The sequence below is a fragment of the Neltuma alba genome, unplaced genomic scaffold (genome assembly GCF_004799145.2).
Source record: "Neltuma alba isolate B1F8T4 unplaced genomic scaffold, ASM479914v2 tig00012850_pilon, whole genome shotgun sequence".
Taxonomy (NCBI): domain Eukaryota; kingdom Viridiplantae; phylum Streptophyta; class Magnoliopsida; order Fabales; family Fabaceae; genus Neltuma; species Neltuma alba.
Genome location: NW_021637236.1, coordinates 63,898 through 81,681, shown reverse-complemented (window position 1 = coordinate 81,681; position 17,784 = coordinate 63,898). Strand labels below are relative to the sequence as shown.

Here is a 17,784-nt window from a genome sequence, read left to right as displayed (position 1 = left end):
TTGATGCGAATGCATAGATACAAATAAGATTATCTAGTGCATCACAATATGATATGAATCAAACATATAACCATGCAATGCAAGAAATCATATTTGTGTGTGGGGGCAAAAGTGTATTTTTCATCCTTCAATTTTATATAGGATTTTATTTTGATTTCTTAATTTTATAAAATATTTTTCAGTACTCTAACCCCTAATAGAATTAGTTTTTTAAACAAAAAATGCTGATATTAAAATTTTAAATGTTGATAAAACGTACTCAAATATTAATATATTAAATTTGGTTTTTTTAAAATAACAACGAGTGCAAAGAAAAATCATCATTTGGGATCAATGTTAGCATTATAGGAATGAAAAATATTTTTATAAAATTAAAGTATCAAAATAAAATATTATATAAAGTTAAAGGATGAAAAAGTGCACTATTATCTTATATATATATATATATATATATATATAAGCATTTAAAATACAAAGAGCTAAGTGAATTCACTTTCCGATGGGAGTTCTTTTCACCCTTCCCTAACGGTACTACGTACCTATCGGTCACCCAGGAGTATTTAGCCTTACAAGGTGGTCAAAAAAACTAAGCAGATTGATCCATATGGGAAGAACCAGTAGTGATATGATTGTTGAAGTGCAAGGCATCAAATTTAGGAGTAGTCGGGAGTCCATTTACTAAAGCTTTGGCGATGAAACTATATGCAGCTTCAGTCAAATGAACACCATCCCAGCTTATGTACTTAGAAGGATCCTCACAAGCTTTTACTCCTTCATCTCCGCATACTCTTGAAGTTTTGAAATTGTATGCACCTCCAATTCCACAACAAGCTTTCAGACTTGTAAAACCTATCATTATTCAATTTATTCCATGAAACTAAAAATATGTTAGTGCCACATTATTCATACGATTTAGATAACGAGTGCTATTGGAAAATATGTTTTTTCAATTCATAATATGTAGAGAATCTATAGCAATTAAGTCGTACTATACATAGAAATCATAAATAGATTCTTTTATTACTCAAATTCTATGCAATAAACGGAACCCCTTTAGTTAGAGATCATGTATTTATCAAACTACATATATACACATGGGTCTTGTCACTACAAAAAATTTGACTTTCAGCGGCGACAAATGTCGCCGCTTAAAGTCCAAAAGTCGCCGCTTAAAGTCCAAAAGTCGCCGCTGAAAAGTTTTAGCGGCGACATTTTGTCGCCACTAGGTCGTTGCCGTAGCGGCCGTGGCTGAAACTTATCAGCGGCGACACAAAAAGTCGCCGCTGAAAGTGCTTTCAGCGGCGACACTTTTGTCGCCGCTGATTATGCTTTCAGCGGCGACCCCATTGTCGCCGCTGATTACCTTTTTTTGTGATTTTAATTATTCTTATAATATATTAATTATGCAAAAAATTTTATTTATATTCCTGATAAATATTATCAAAAGGTTTAATAAAAATAAAGTAATTAACACACAAATATAATATATTAAATAATAAGATTTATAACCATCAAAGTGTTTTTATGTCTTTAACTAAAAAAAATTGTTCAATTAAAAGATACATTACATAATGCAAAAGAAAATTACGTAGAGGGACCAATACTAGGGATGCTAGAAGTAGGGGTATCTGCAGGAGCATTTAACTACATCTTTTGCATGAAAGCAATGAATTAAGCTTGTATTCTCTGTTCCATCAATTGCTCCATTCTTTGTTCAAGTTGTGTACGCTCTACTTCCATCTTTGCTTGCTCTGCTGCACGTTGTGCTTCTAAAAAGCTGATTCTCTAAGCTGTCTTTGAGCAGATATTCGTAGACCAAAAAGCCTGTGTTATTTTTCACAGCAATATCTAATCAGTTTAACGAGGTGTGAGAATAAGAAAAATGAAACTAATCAAAAAATTGAAGAAAAATTCCTAGACCCGATTTATAGAGAATAAGAAAATGAAACTAACCAAAAGAAAAACATATCATGTCAGGCGTCTCTTAGCAAGAGCAACTTAAGTTTTGCGACTAGTCATCAATTTTTTATTTTGTATATTGCCTCTCCAAGTCCCCACGACCCACACACGAATTAAATACAAACAACAAAACACTTGACCCCTAAACTTCCCCAAAAAACCCGATAAAAGCGAAAATAAATATTCACAAGCCACAAAATACAATCCACGTGGTCCAACACCTGCACATCTACATGGACCAATCACAAAGCACTCACAACGTTTATAGAATATATAGATAGATAGATAGATAGATAGATAGATAGATAGATTATGACCGATGTGCCTGTCAAACTTCTCATCAAATACCCAAAATGTGTGCAAAACATAGACATATATATTCTAGTTATGTGTCAGAAGAACAGAAAAGAGGTTGAGCCTGAAAAGAGGAAGAAACACAAGGAGAGTAAAAGCTCGGAGTAACAGTGAAGTAAAGATGAACACAAAGATAAAGCAACAGGTAAGCATCATGTTTAATGATCATTAAAATTAAAATAGAATAACAATTCGCCAAGCTTGCAAATAACACGAGTGGCGTGCTTGGCGGGGGGAGTTTTAAATTTCACCAGGTCCCCTGTTCGAATCGGCCAGCTAACACTTTCATTATTTTTAACCTTTTTGAGCCAAAATGAATGTGTGAAAAATGAGCATTTGTCAGATTCGAACAGGGGACCTCTTGATTAGAATAAGCAAGCGTGGCCAGCCAGGCTAATGAGTTTGATTGGGACCACTAGGCAACAGAAAATATATATACATATAATATGCAACCGTATGTGTTTCACAAAATTTAATTAATCACATTTTAAATTAAAAAAAATATAAATAGTAATAATATTTAATTAACTATATACATGATTTTATTATCTATATCTCTCAGACATTTTTAATTAATTATATTATCTCCTTCAATAATTTTATTTCTCATTCCTCTCATACATATGTTCATCATCAAATATTATTATGTCAATTAAGTATGCTCACACTAATTTAATTATAATAATCTCTCTCATATATTTAATTATGTTGTCTCTTTCAATTATAATATCCTTCTCTCCCTCACACATACACACTATCTCTCTTCCAATAATATTTACATCTACCTCTCATGCACACTCTATCCTTCACTACTTTCCACATCACTCAAACTTGCATACTTTCTTATGCATGCCTCTATCTCATTTCTCTCCCATGCACAATGTTTTTCTATTCCATCTCTCAAACATTTGGATATGGCATATGTGTTTTATACACACTCCAAACTTTCTTCCTCTCCCTTTCTCTCTCAAACACCACATTATCTTTCTTTTAGTCTCTTTCTAACACAAAAATACATAAAAAAAATTAATTATCAAAGTTACTTAATTACACAAATAAAAGATTATAATATAAACTTTTTACAAAAAATCAAAATAATAAAAAAAATGTGAAAAAACTTTCAGCGGCGACAAAAAAATATCGCCACTGAAAGGAGATTCAGCGGCGACACAATGTCGCCGCTGAAAGCAGCTTCAGCGGCGACAGAAAGTGTCGCCGTTGAAAGGAGATTCAGCGGCGACACAATGTCGCCGCTGAAAGCAGCTTCAGTGGCGACAGAAAGTGTCGCCGCTGAAAGGAGATTCAACGGCGACACAATGTCGCCGCTGAAAGCAGCTTCAGCGGCGACAGAAATTGTCGCCGCTGAAAGGAGATTCAGCGGCGACAATTAGTCGCCGCTAAAAATACATTCAGCGGCGACTTGAAATGTCGCCGCTAAAAGTGTATACCTTCAGCGGCGACCATAAAAGTCGCCGCCGTAGTGTACACTTTTGGCGGCAACAACTTTTATCGCCACTGAAAGTTGCAGCTACAGCGGCGACAATAAAAAGTTGCCACTGTAACTATCACTTTTGGCGGCGACAAGAAGTGTCGCCGCTGAAAGTCGTCACTGAAAGTCCAGTTTTTTGTAGTGTGTGTATTGCTCAAAATTCAAAGGTAAATCTCACTATTCATCGTTTGTGAAAAGCAGGGCTTGTAAGAAGTCTTATATTTTATACTGACATTGATTATTAATTATATTAGTTCCTTAATTACATATTTTTAATGTAAAACTATATATTAAAAAGGGTTAAATGGTATCTAACAACCTAAAGTATTGTTTTTATATTAAAAAGGGTTAAATGGTATCTAACAACCTAAAGTATTGTTTTTAATATAGCACTATTCATAACTAATTTTTGGTGTATTTAGCATTATAAAAGATTTTCTCAGTAGCAAAGTGTACCCTAAACTTAGAATACTGAATGTTATTAGAAAAACATTTTCGAATACGGGATGTTACTAGAAGAATACTTTAGGGTTTCAGATTGTCAAAAATTAGTTTACAATAACGAGTGCAATATTTCAAGATGATGGATGCTGCTTAACTCTATAAAAAAGTTGTGAGTAATTTAAAGTGATAAATATTACCAAATTTGCTGGGAGAATGATAGAGTGGCAATGCAGCGTTGTAGTGATCAGCATAAATGATATTGGCATGAGGATAAAGCTGTTGAAGGCGATTCACTTCAGATTGGAGCCTCTTGTTGTAAAACTCCACAAACTTATTTAACCAAACCAAGCAACCAGCTTTGTCGCAGTCATTCTTATGATTGCTGTGAAACCTTGTTAAGTAGGATGCACTGCACCCAACTGGAAAAATTTCCAGGAACAATCAGCGTTTGGGCTCCTAGATCTATCAACTTCTACAATTTAAAACAACAAATAAATTTATGAAAGAATATATATTTATATATGTGTATAAACAATGTAAAAGAAAACTGAGTACCGTATACAAACTTTTCAAATATTACCTCATGTCCTTAATATAAGAGTTAGTTGACTAATTTGAGTAGATAAAAAAAGTTTGTTAAGTTAGTTGCTTATAATAAATAAGTGTTGTCTTTCCTAAAATACCCTTACTAATAATTTGTATTAGCTAGAATTACCATTTGATAAAACTTTGAACATGTACAACTACTACAATGACTACATTGGGAAAAAATAGATAAATAGGAGAGACAAAATGGATTGAGGACTTATATCTAGAATCAAATTAGAAGTCAAACTAGCTCTCGTCACAAGAAACTGGTGAAATTGAAATAAAACAAGTCATCATCAGAAGTGATGACTTCTTTTCTTTTCTTTTTTTTTGGAGCCAGAAGAAGCAATGACTTCTAAATCAAGTTCAATCCATATCATCATATGCTCTCTTATAAATAGAGTTGGTAATACGGGCTGGGCAGCCCACCAAAAATGATTATTCAAAACATCTCTTTCTAGCTTAAGCAATTTTTGTTGAAAAATGATGCTAACTTTGACTAGGGGAAAGCTTATATTAGAGCTATGCTATGGTCTATCTGGAAGTTGTGTTGTAAATGCATTTTTGAGCAGATTATTCCGAGGCTTGAAGATGCAATTGAGATGACTGATCGGGTTATGCATGAGTATTGGGATTCTAATTCCCTATTTCCTATAGCACCAACCTGTGTGGAATCTAAAACTTCTTTTAAGTGGAGGAAACCACAAGAAAATTCTTTTAAGATTACTTGTGATGGTGCTTCCTACAAAACTAGTGACAAAGCTGGTATTGGGGTGATTTGTAGGAATTCAAAGGGATTATTTTCTAAAGGTTGGGCTGAGAAAGTAAATGCTTCTTCTGCATTTCACACAAAGCTTCTTGCTATCCATAAAGCTGTCCTTCTAGCTAAGCAATGGCAATGCTTCCCTGTTATCATCAAGATGGATTGCAAAGATCTCTTTGATGCTTTAATTCAGAAATCTTCTCAGTTTTGCCCTTGGCTACTACTACATGGTTTGCTTGCTGAGATCTTTGATTTGGTGACTGATTGAAGTTCCTTTTCCTTTTTTCTCATTCCTCGTGAGGGAAATGATATTGCTGACCTTTTGGCTGTTATAGTTTTAATGGAGTTGGGACCTAATAATCTGATTTTGGAATCTCCACCTCCTCTAGCTATTATCATTCTTCGTGAAGCCACTCTTGCTGAAAATTGCAGTTCTGACCAGCATGTTTCTGAGGCTAAAAAGGAAGCCATTAGCTAATTTGTCAGTTCTCTAGCTTGTTTGTTGACTACCTTTTGTTGCTGTCTTTTTTCTCTTTTGCTTTTTTGTTGAATTGTTTGTTTCAGGCTCTGTTTGGATAGCACCCCAAACCATGGTTTGGGGAAAATGCTACCCAAACAGCCTCTCCAAAAACCAAAACCATGGTTTTGGGTCAAAACCATGGTTTTGACTCCAAAACCATGGTTTTGGAAAAAGCAAAATTTTTTTGCTTTTGGAGAAAAAAGGAAGAGTGTGAGGGCCTATATGATATGTATCTTGTTATTTTTTTTATAAAGATATTTTTTTATAAATATATTTAATCTTATATTTTATAAATATATATAGACATTAATTATTTATTAATTATATTATCTTATGTATTATTAATTATGTTGGTAAAAAACATATTATTAACAATTTTATTTCTTCAAATTAAAATATATCATAAAATCTATTTTTTCTGTAATTATTATATTAACTTATGTCTTTTTTTTAGTAATTTGTATATATAAAAAGTGCTTCTGATAACAACTATCCAAACACTCTCACTTCTCAGAATCACTTTTTTACAAAATCTATTCTTCACAGAATCTATTTTTTCCAGAATCTATTCTCCAGAATCACTTTTCCAAACCACGGTTTGATTTCATCCAAACACACCCTCAGTCTCTTATTAGTAATTGAAGTATGCTTTCCTGGTAAAAAAAATACAATTCATTTTGGCATATATATATATATATATATATATATAAAATATGCAACTCATTTCAACATGTCGGATTCAGGTTAGCAGAGTGACACGGCGTTAAGCCCACATTAGTCAAAATGAAACCAAATTACTAACTCCAGTCCTAAATATAAAATCTAATTAAAGATTGAATTGGATTCTAAATATAAGATTTTAATTTATTTTGTTTGTCATTTTTTTTTGAAATATTCTTATTAATTGTAAGAGGTTTTCATTAAAAAATAATTTCACTCATCTAACACTCATGACTGAAGAGGATAATTTAAAAAAAACTAACACAAATTTACGATAAATTATCAATTTAACTATTTTTTTAATATTTTTAAATTAGCTGTTTAACTGTTGATCTAAAGACAGGGGGTCACTAGTGTCAACCCAACAGGCCGATCCAGTTGGATTTCAATGCCAGACTCGTACTGCTTCACGCAGCTCTGAACACGAATCAGTTTCTGCGGACACGCCATGTGCGGTCGCTTCATTGTCCATTCCAAAGTACGGAACAATGATAATTGCGACCGACGTACTTGTCTTTATTCACTTTTTCCTTTGTTAAAAAGAAATTGTTAACCAGATTCTTTATTCACCTTTTTGAATTTGGAAAAATCATGCGAAGCACCTAACCATAGGAGTTATTTTAGGGACGAACCTCCCAAGTGTGCTTTGGTTTTTTTTTTTAAAAAAAAAGGTTTATTTTTGTTTCTAAGAAAAATTTACTACCCGTTTTTATGTAGTTTTTCATTTGATTTTTGGCTTCCCATATGTTGATCTCTGTATCCTACTGCCTCCGGTGGTTAATATAGAAATTAGTTAAAGAGTTAAATTTAATTATAAACATAAGATCTTAATTTGTTTTGTTTTTCATATTTATTATTCTTTAAAAATAATTTATCTAATTTATAAACTTATATATAATTTAATATTTTATAAGGACATGTTAGAAAAATTATGTCATACTTATTATAATTAAATATTATCTAGCTTTTTAATATAATCAATTAAGTATACTAAATTAATCAAGTAAATCTTTCTTATGGCTTTCTTATCTAAGGATTGGGGATATTGTCATTGCCTAATAACAATTAATTAAACCCTACTTTTTCCTACTAATCTTGGTTCAAATATAATATTAAAGATTGTTACTCCCTGATCCTATTTATAAGTTACTTCAATATGTTTCACACAGACCAAGAAAAACTTTAAATTTTATTAACTCTAATTTAAAATTCAACAACTTTCTAACTTTGTCCTTATTTAACATACATTATACTTTATATAACAAAGTTAACACAATAATAAATGGTAAATCCATACAAATTTTTTTTCAATGCCCTATAAATAGGACAAAAAATATCTTTTCTCTCTGTCCTATAAATAAGACCAGAGGATTATATTAATTATCAAAGTTTTCCACTTGATCGATAATCTTAGCCAAATCAAACAGCTCTCGCAGAGTAAAATTTTTTAATAATAATCTAAATAGCTTGTAATGCAAAGTTTTAGAGTAGAAAATAACAATTTTTAATATTTATTTTGTAATTATTTTTTGTGGGATTTTATTGTAATTCTCCCATTCTTTATTCACTTTTTTGAATTTGGGAAATTATGCTAAGAACCAAATAAAAGAAGCTATTTAGGGACGGATCTCCAAGTTTTTTTTCCTGGAAAAATAATTGTGATATCCAAAAAAAATTTAATCATTGAAAAATTTCATAAGAAGTGTGCAGCGCTTAAAACAACGAGTGATTAGCATGTAATGATAATTTTTGGTAACAACAACAGATTTATATTGCTTATTTATTAAAACTTTTTTATAATTATATAGGTTGAGGTATAAATTTATCTTAAAAATTTTCCTTTAACAACAGTACCCAAAAGTTATTTTAATGATAAGGGGTAACGTGGTTATGATTTTAAATTTTTAAGATAAATTTGTATTTAAAACTTTTTTTCAGTGCCTAGCATTTCTAAGCAACATCTTTCAAAACAAATTTGCACATTAACCACAATATATTATTTTCTCCAGAGCTTAAAATAATTTTATTTTAAAAATTGGTTTATTTTTGTTTGTAGAAAGGTTAAAATTCATTTTGATTCCTCACGTTTAGGTAGTTTTCCATTTTCTAGCCACATTTTGTTAGTCTCTGGATCCATCATCCATCCCTCAAGTTATTTAAGTTAAATTGTTATGGCTGATAAATTTATGAAATTATTCTACATGACTAAAATCCACCTCTGGAAAATACCAGGAATAAATTTTGATGACTAAATTATCTTCACCCTCACAATTAAAGTTACTTTTTAAATCTAAATTAAATTTTTAATATTTGAAAAAAGTAAATTTACAAATTTAAATAATATTTTTCACTAAGAGGTCACAAAGTTTTCAATCATTTCACCTTCTTTTCTTTTTAAGCATACTTTATGTCACTTTATATGGTGATAACGCCATTGAATAATTTCACCAATGGGCATATCACCATTACTTGCGGTCCTAATAATTTATTCTAATATTATATTGGGATACATCGAATCCCACTCTTGACTTTACACTATTTTTTATTAAAAAATTATCGTTGGATCAATTAATTAATGAACTGCACTAACGGTATACTGTATACACTAATTTTTCTTTTTTGTTGTAAAGTAATCATTTGCTATCTCTCATTGAAAAAGTTTTGATATTCCGTCGTAACTAGGGCAACTAAACCAACTGTCATATGAACTCTGAACAATTCATTCATTTGATGACTAGAGCTACTTTTAATTCTGCAATATTTGTTTATTAATTACTCCAGATTCTTTCATTTCCATGTCACGATTATTTCTCTCCCGAGTATTATGAAAAATATATACTAATAAAAAGCCAACAGTAATAATTTAAAAATTCCACTTGTAACTCAAGGAAACTGGAAAATAACTTCACAAGAACAATTTACAAGTATTTTCACTAATTCATGAAATAAAATTAAAGTTCTCCAATCTGAACATAATTCGAATTTTCTATATATGTTTCATTCCAAGCTTTACGAGATAATGATCATTACAGTTGATTATTTTATTCAATAGGTAGACTTGATCAATATCGCAATTACTATATTATAACAGCCTTTTAGAAACTTTTATTTTGAAGAGATAATACGTGATTATTTAAAATAGGCCATAAAACCAAAAAAAAAAAGAACAAAGAAAAAGAAAAGATAGTGTCGGGCATAGTGCTGCGTGCCACATATAGGATTAATCAAACGGTCCATAATTGATGCGAATGCATAGATACAAATAAGATTAACTAGTGCATCACAATATGATATGAATCAAACATATAACCGTGCAATGCAAGAAATCATATATGTGTGTGGGGCAAGAGCGTATTTTTTATCCTTCAATTTTATATAAGATTTTATTTTGATCTCTTAATTTTACAAAATATTTTTCAGTACTCTAACCCCTAATAGAATTAGTTTTTTAAACAAAAAATGCTGATATTAAAATTTCAAATGTTGATAAAATATCCTTAAATACTAATATATTAAATTTGATTTTTTTTAAATAACAATGAGTACAAAGAAAAATCATCATTTGGGATCAATGTTAGCATTATAGGAATGAAAAATATTTTATAAAACTAAAGTATCAAAATAAAATACTCCTCCGGTCCTTAATATAGGACCCAATTCTTGAGTTGGTTTTGGTCCTAAATATAAGATCCATTTATCATATTTATCAATTTTCTTTAAATTACCCCTATAAATACTCTCTCAACCATAATCAAGTAAAAGAGGGAGATGAGGTATTAAGAAAGATGATTGTGGTGTTTTAGGAAAAATGTGTCATATTTCTTATAATTAACTAACTTATCTAACTTCCTTAATCTAATCAAATTAGTTAAATGAGTCTTATATTTAAGGACCGGAGGAGTATTATATAAAGTTAAAGGATGAAAAAGTGCACTATTATCTTTATATATATATATATATATATATATATATATATATAAGCATTTAAAATACAAAGAGCTAAGTGAATTCACTCCCCAATGGGGTTTTTTGCACCCTTTCCCAACGGCACCACTTCACTATTGGTCACCCAAGAGTATTTAGCCTTACAAGGTAGTCAAAAACTAAGCAGATTGATCCATATAGGAAGAACCAGTAGTGATATGATTGTTGAAGTGCAAGGCATCAAATTTAGGAGTAGTCAGGAGTCCATTTACTAAAGCTTTGGCGATGAATCTATATGCGGCTTCAGTCAAATGAACACCATCCCAGCTTATGTACTTAGAAGGATCCTCACAAGCTTTTACTCCTTCATCTCCGCATACTATTGAAGTTTTGAAATTGTATGCACCTCCAATTCCACAACAAGCTTTCAGACTTGTAAAACCTATCATTATTCAATTTATTCCATGAAACTAAACATATGTTAGTGCCAAATTATTCATACGATTTAGATAATGAGTGCTTGGAAAATATGTTTTTTCAATGCATAATATGTAGAGAATCTATAGTAATTAAGTCGTACTATACATAGAAATCATAAATAGATTCTTTTATTACTCAAATTCTATGCAATAAACGGAACCCCTTTAGTTAGAGATCATGTATTTATCAAACTAGACATATATAGACATGGGTCTCTTGTATTGCTCAAAATTCAAAAGTAAATCTCACTATTCATTGTTTGTGAAAAGCAGAGCTTGTAAGAAGTCTTATGTTTTATACTGAGATTGATTATTGATTATTAATTATATTAGTGCCTTAATTACATATTTTTAATGTAAAACTATATATTAAAAAGAGTTAAGTTGTATCCAACACCCTAAAGTATTGTTTTTAATATAGCATTATTCATAACTAATTTTTGGTGTATTTAGCATTATAAAAGATTTTCTCAGTAGCAAAGAGTAATCTAAACTTAGAATACTGAATGTTATTAGAAAAACATTTTAGAATATGGGATGTTACTAAAAGAATACTTTAGGGTTTCGGATTGTCAAAAGTTAGTTTACAACAACGAGTGCTACTAGAAAAATATTTCAAGACGATGGATGCTACTTAATCCTGTAAAAAAGTTGTGAGTAATTTAAAGTGATAAATATTACCAAATTTGCTGGGAGAATGATAGAGTGGCACTGCAGCGTTGTAGTAATCAGCATAAATGATATTGGCATGAGGATAAAGCTGTTGAAGGCGATTCACTTCAGATTGGAGCCTCTTGTTGTAAAACGCTACAAACTTGTTTAACCAAACCAAACAACCTGCTTTGTCATAGTCATTCTTATGATTGCTCTGAAACCTTGTTAAGTAGGATGCACTGCACCCAATTGGAAAATTTCCAGGAACAATAAGCGTTTGAGCTCCTAGATGTATCAACTCCTACAATTTAAAACAACAAATTAATTTACGAAAGAATATATATATCTATATATGTGTATAAACAATGTAAAAGAAAACTGAGTACCATATACAAACTTTTCAAATACTACCTCCACTCCTTAATATAAGATCTAGTTGATTAATTTTGAGTAGATAAAGAAAGTTTGTTAAGTTAGTTACTTATAATAAACCTGTGTTTTCTTTTCTAAAATACCCTTACTAATAATTTGTATTAGCTAGAATTACTATTTGATGAAACTTTTAATATGTTCAACTACTACAATGACTAAGTTTGAAAAAAATAGATAAATATAAGAGATAAAGTGGATTGAGATCTTATGTCTAGAATCAAATTGAAAATCAAACTAACTCTTATATTAATGATCGAAGGTAGTATAAACAATAAGATGTGTTCATAACAAGAAACTGATGAAATTAAAATAAAACAAATCATCATCAGAAGTGATGACTTCTAAATCAAGTTCAATCCATATTGTCATATGCACTCTTATAGATCGATATATTACTACATTTATCGACAAATTATATTCCTGAATTGTTTTTGGAGCATCTTGAAAACGTCCTAGTGAGTTTCAAACCGTAGGCCATCTTGTAGAAGATAGTGCTGAAGTTAGGATTTAATTATATACAACAATGTCTTCATTTTCTAACATAAAAGTTAGATAACTAATTTAAGAATATTAAACAAATTAGTTAAGTTAATTATTTATAATAAATGAGTGTTGTTTTTTCTAAATATACTTATTAATCATGTGTAATGAAACTATTTCTTGATAAAACCTTTTAACACATGTAATTAATAGGAATATTTTGAACTAAAAATTATAAATTTGAGAAAGAAAATGAATTAAAATTTTATATTTAGAACTAAAATAAACTTCTTGTTTAGTTTTTATATTAATGACAGGAGGCAGTATGGAGTTTGCATAAATTGGGAGGGTAAAATTTAGTTTCAATGACAGAAGATAGTGCTGAAGTTAGGATTTAATTATATACAGCAATGTCTTCATTTTCTAACATAAAAGTTAGATAACTAATTTAAGAATATTAAACAAATTAGTTAAGTTAATTATTTATAATAAATGAGTGTTGTTTTTTCTAAATATACTTATTAATCATGTGTATTGAAACTATTTCTTGATAAAACCTTTTAACACATGTAATTAATAGGAATATTTTGAACTAAAAATTATAAATTTGAGAAAGAAAATGAATTAAAATTTTATATTTAGAACTAAAATAAACTTCTTGTTTAGTTTTTATATTAATGACAGGAGGCAGTATGGAGTTTGCATAAAATTTGGGAGGGTAAAAAATATTTAGAACGGGGAGAGCAAATGACATTTAAGGACCTTCTTAGGAATATTAATGACAGTTAAAGAATCTTAAAAAAAAGAAAAAGAAAAGAAAAGACCACAGTTTACAACGTTCAAACATAACAATGAGTAAAGTGAGGCACTCTATAATGTCCAATTGTCCACCAATGAAATTAAGGAACCAAACTTAATTTATTAAAAATTAACATTATTTGTAAAATTATTATAGTTATCAAGAATTAAAAGCTAGCACAGCTTAAAGTTTAGACTTCATGAGTTCATTTTTTCTTTGTTTGGGGGGCAATCATCAGCAGAATAAGGTACGAATTAATGAAGAGTTTATAGTTAATGTAGTACTTTTTTTTTTTTTTAGATGTCAGGGATATTACATGTAACTGAATCATAGTTCATGGGAGTTTTATATAGTTTAGCTTCTTTTTTTTTTCATAAAAGGAAGAAAAATTACCTTGATTGTTGAAGATATCACACTAATCACTGGGCCCACGTAGACTTCCACCTCAGACAGCTTCATTCTTAAAGCAAAAGGATGATTAAAGTCATTCCCTCCTATTTCTCCCACAAGGAATAATGATTTTCCTAAGACTTTCTTGCAACCTGCAACATTATAATTAAGATAATTTTATATTATCAAAGTGAAATTGACAGACTAAGAATATTTTTCTTAAGAAATTTAGATAGTCATTGAAATTTACAACAAAGGGATGCTAAGTGTTTATATCAACGGTTTCACTATTTTAACATTCATGAAAACGTAATTTCGTATGCGAGGATATACTAGAAAAGTGTATTATCCAATTAATAATAGTACCACAATAATAATAAAAAAACAGTTTAGAGTATTTCAGGGAGAATTTTTTTGTGCGTCAAAACATAAATAGTTATGATTATCTTTTTGTAAATAGAAATAAATATATTAACTAAGAAAAAAAACTATTTTATGTAACAACATATCAAAAGGTTTTGTGCTATTTCCACAAAATTATACTCATGAAGCAGATGGGGAGAAAAATATGGCAATGTTGGGAGAATATGAAAATAAGGGAGTAGGGAAAAAAAGAAGAAGATATTAATGGGAAAGGGTGTTAAAGGGAAAGAAGAATGATATAGAAGCTCTTTTTTATTTTTTAATTAAAATCTTATCTAAGTAAAGAGCAATTAAAAAATAGAAAGAAATGAAAATGAAAATGAAAATAAAAATAAAATCATAGAATATATACGACTAGGACTAATAAGGGTTTAAATTAAAATGGAGGCATAACATAGACATTTTCTATGATATCCACACAAATTTTAAAGGCAAAAATGACAAATGGGTTCCGTATAAAAATCTTAATAACAAATAAGTCCCATCATTAATTCTTTCTAGGAGCAAAGTTCTTTGTCTTTTTCCCTTTTCCCCTCCTCTTTTAAATAATTGAGGGGGCCACCTTCAACCAGACCTATACGTAGCTACGTCCAGCGTCCACCCCTGGCCCTCAAAGGGGACCACCTTCCTTTAAGGAACGAAACAAAAGGACAACAGAAAAGTTAAACAATAGACTCCATTCACATCGAGCCAATTAAATAATTCGTAAATGTCAGCAAAATTGTAAAACGTGCGTCAATATGATAAGTAATATAATAGCTAGTATTTGTAAAGTAAATAACAAAAATATAAAAGCATCTCATTAATCAAAGGGAAAATTTCACTGTAGGACCACACAAGACAATTAATCTCAAAGAGCCCCCAAAACTTTCTGAAATATCACTGCAGGACCAAGGGGCCAATTTGATATTAATTCCACAAACGAAATGACGCCACTACCCTTAGCATCAGGTGAACCAGTCCACATGTGAACGGACTAATTCCACGTGTGAATATATGTATTTATTTTGCAAATTGGCTAGTTCCCCTTGCAAATGCGCTCTCCCGCACTTGTTTCCTCACGAACGCATGCATCAGGTGAAGCAGTCCACATGTGAACGGACTGATTCCACATGTGAATATATGTATTTATTCTGCAAATTAGTTAGTTCCCCTTGCAAATGCATTCTCCCGCACTTGTTTCCTCACGGACGCATGCATCAGGTGAACCAGTCCACATGTGAACGGACTGATTTCACGTGTGAATATATGTATTTTATCTGCAAATTAGCTAGTTTCCCTTGCAAATGCGCTCTCCCGCACTTGTTCCCTCACGGACGCATTCATCAGGTGAACCAGTCCACATGTGAACGGACTGATTCCACGTGTGAACATATGTATTTATTCTGCAAATTGGCTAGTTCCCCTTGCAAATGCACTCTCCCGCACTTGTTCCCTTCTACTAGGGGCAGTGTCATCATTTCGTTTGTGGAATTAATATCAGATTGGCCCCTTGGTCCTGCAGTGAAGTTTCAGAAAGTTTTGGGGGCTCTTTGAGATTAATTGTCTTGTGCGGTCCTACAGTGAAATTTTCTCTTAATCAAAAGAACCATGGGTTCCGGGACAACAAATCACCCCTTTTAAACGGTGATTTATTCTAAATTCTTAAGGCATATAATATATATATACTCTTCCGGTTTTAAATATAAAACTCTTATATTAGTGTATATAAGAATCTTATATTTAAGACTAAAAGAATATATAAAAGGTGAAGGTGAAGACTTATGTTAACCTTCCCTTCTTGCTCAACATATTAGACCATCCCACACATCTAATCTATAATCAGGACTCTTTTTACATGGAATTTCAAAATGAATAACTAGGTAATCAATTCATTGTGATCTTAACCAACTAATTTTTCGCCTTAAAATATCATTTTTTTTGATATTATGATATGGTATTCGGTGCTTTTTTTAGATTCTATTACCGGGTGTCCAAGTAATTGACTAATCCAGTTCGGAGTTCGTGGCTTTTTTACCTTACAAAGGTTGAGTTATGCCTTATAATATCATTAAGAGCGCTGATTTAATTAATTAGTGAAAGAATGAATTGGAGGGAACTTACTTGAGGAAGAATTACAGAGAGAAGGCAACAACTCCTTGAACCAACCCAATTGAACTGTGAGGGAATCATTGGTTGGAACAGTAATTCCTCTCTCTTGAAAGAAACTTTGATCCAAAGCCGTTGCTCCTGCAACTGCAAAATTCACTCCCTCTTCCTCTTTGTTCCAATTCTTCACTTGGCCATTCTTGATTCCCAGATATGGTTTCACCCATGGAATCTCCAAGGACTCAGCTGTACGGACACATAACTCAGTCAATTAATCAACAAAGAACAAATTTTTAAGTGGGATGATAAAGAAAAGGATATAGAACACAAAAAAGTATAAAAAGACATTATCTGGTTTGAACAGATAAGACAATAAAAATACCATTTTCATTTCTTTTGTTTTGTTTTTTTTTTTTGGGTGACAAATACCATTTCCTTTATTCTTGTTCAGTAGCTGCTTTCAAAACCAAACATATATAATTTTAGTAAGATTATCTCTTGCTTTTTAACAAAAACAAATCATTTATATAATTTAATTCGATCATCAAACCAGAAAAACACAAATCAAAATCAGAAACTACAAGAGGGAAGGGAAAGCAGAGATTAAAGGACTTATATATGCATATATATAGCTATTTACCAATGAAACGATGATTAGACGGCCGTCGGAGCACCTCCCGACGGGATGGCCAAAGAAGGTTTTGCCGTAGGGATGCCGGAAGCATTTATGGGACGGTGGTGGTTGGGAGCTGAAATACAAGTTTCCAGTATCAGCAATGGAGTCTCCAAAGCCGAAGATAGATGTGAAGCTTCGTCCTTCTGTGGTGGGAATCACTGATACTAATAACAACAATGCAGATCCATATATTATTAGCAACGACACAGTCCTTCGTTGTCGCAGAGACCTAAGTGGAAAAGATGAATCAGAATGAGCCATTGCAGGAGTAAACACAAATGCAGTGCCAAAATACGAAACGGGGGACCCTAAAATAATATATGTGCCAGGGGAGTAAATACTATATGAATAAGCTAATGGCGAAGAGTACGGTGAAGGTTAGAGAAGAAGGGTAGATGAGATATGAAGGCTTTGAAGTTGAAGCGAGTTTATAACTTGTAATTTTAAACAGACCTGTTGTCGGTTCATCCACCGGTCTAAGTTGGCGAAACCTTCAGTGGGTTGGCCTATAAAAATAGCATTTTCAGCCACTTTAAGTAAGGCCAAGGGAATTTTTTTGGGCCTTGGTAGTACATGCTAGCTTCCATCACACCAATTTATTG

At 31.3% G+C, this 17,784-nt stretch overlaps 1 protein-coding gene across 1 annotated transcript; it reads right to left on the bottom strand.

The window, feature by feature from the left end:
* Positions 1–10,790: 10,790 nt before the first annotated feature.
* Positions 10,791–17,556, bottom strand: LOC114731848 (GDSL esterase/lipase At1g28600-like). The gene is made up of 5 exons (XM_028919092.1): positions 17,147–17,556; positions 16,522–16,752; positions 13,999–14,147; positions 11,922–12,195; positions 10,791–11,203 (listed from the first exon to the last, which is right to left on the bottom strand). Exons 1-5 carry the CDS (start codon positions 17,229–17,231, stop codon positions 10,941–10,943), a joined length of 1,002 nt encoding a protein of 333 aa, XP_028774925.1. The 5' UTR covers positions 17,232–17,556; the 3' UTR covers positions 10,791–10,940.
* Positions 17,557–17,784: the final 228 nt, after the last annotated feature.

Excerpts from the sequence above, each read along its gene's own strand:
- LOC114731848 (XM_028919092.1), bottom strand. The coding sequence starts at position 17,231 with ATGCTTCCGGCATCCCTACGGCAAAACCTTCTTTGGCCATCCCGTCGG. Across the intron at positions 14,148-16,521 it reads TCTCTGTAATTCTTCCTCAA|GTTGCAAGAAAGTCTTAGGA; the intron begins GTAAGTTCCCTC and ends ATAATGTTGCAG. Across the intron at positions 11,204-11,921 it reads TCATTCTCCCAGCAAATTTG|GTTTTACAAGTCTGAAAGCT; the intron begins GTAATATTTATC and ends GAATAATGATAG.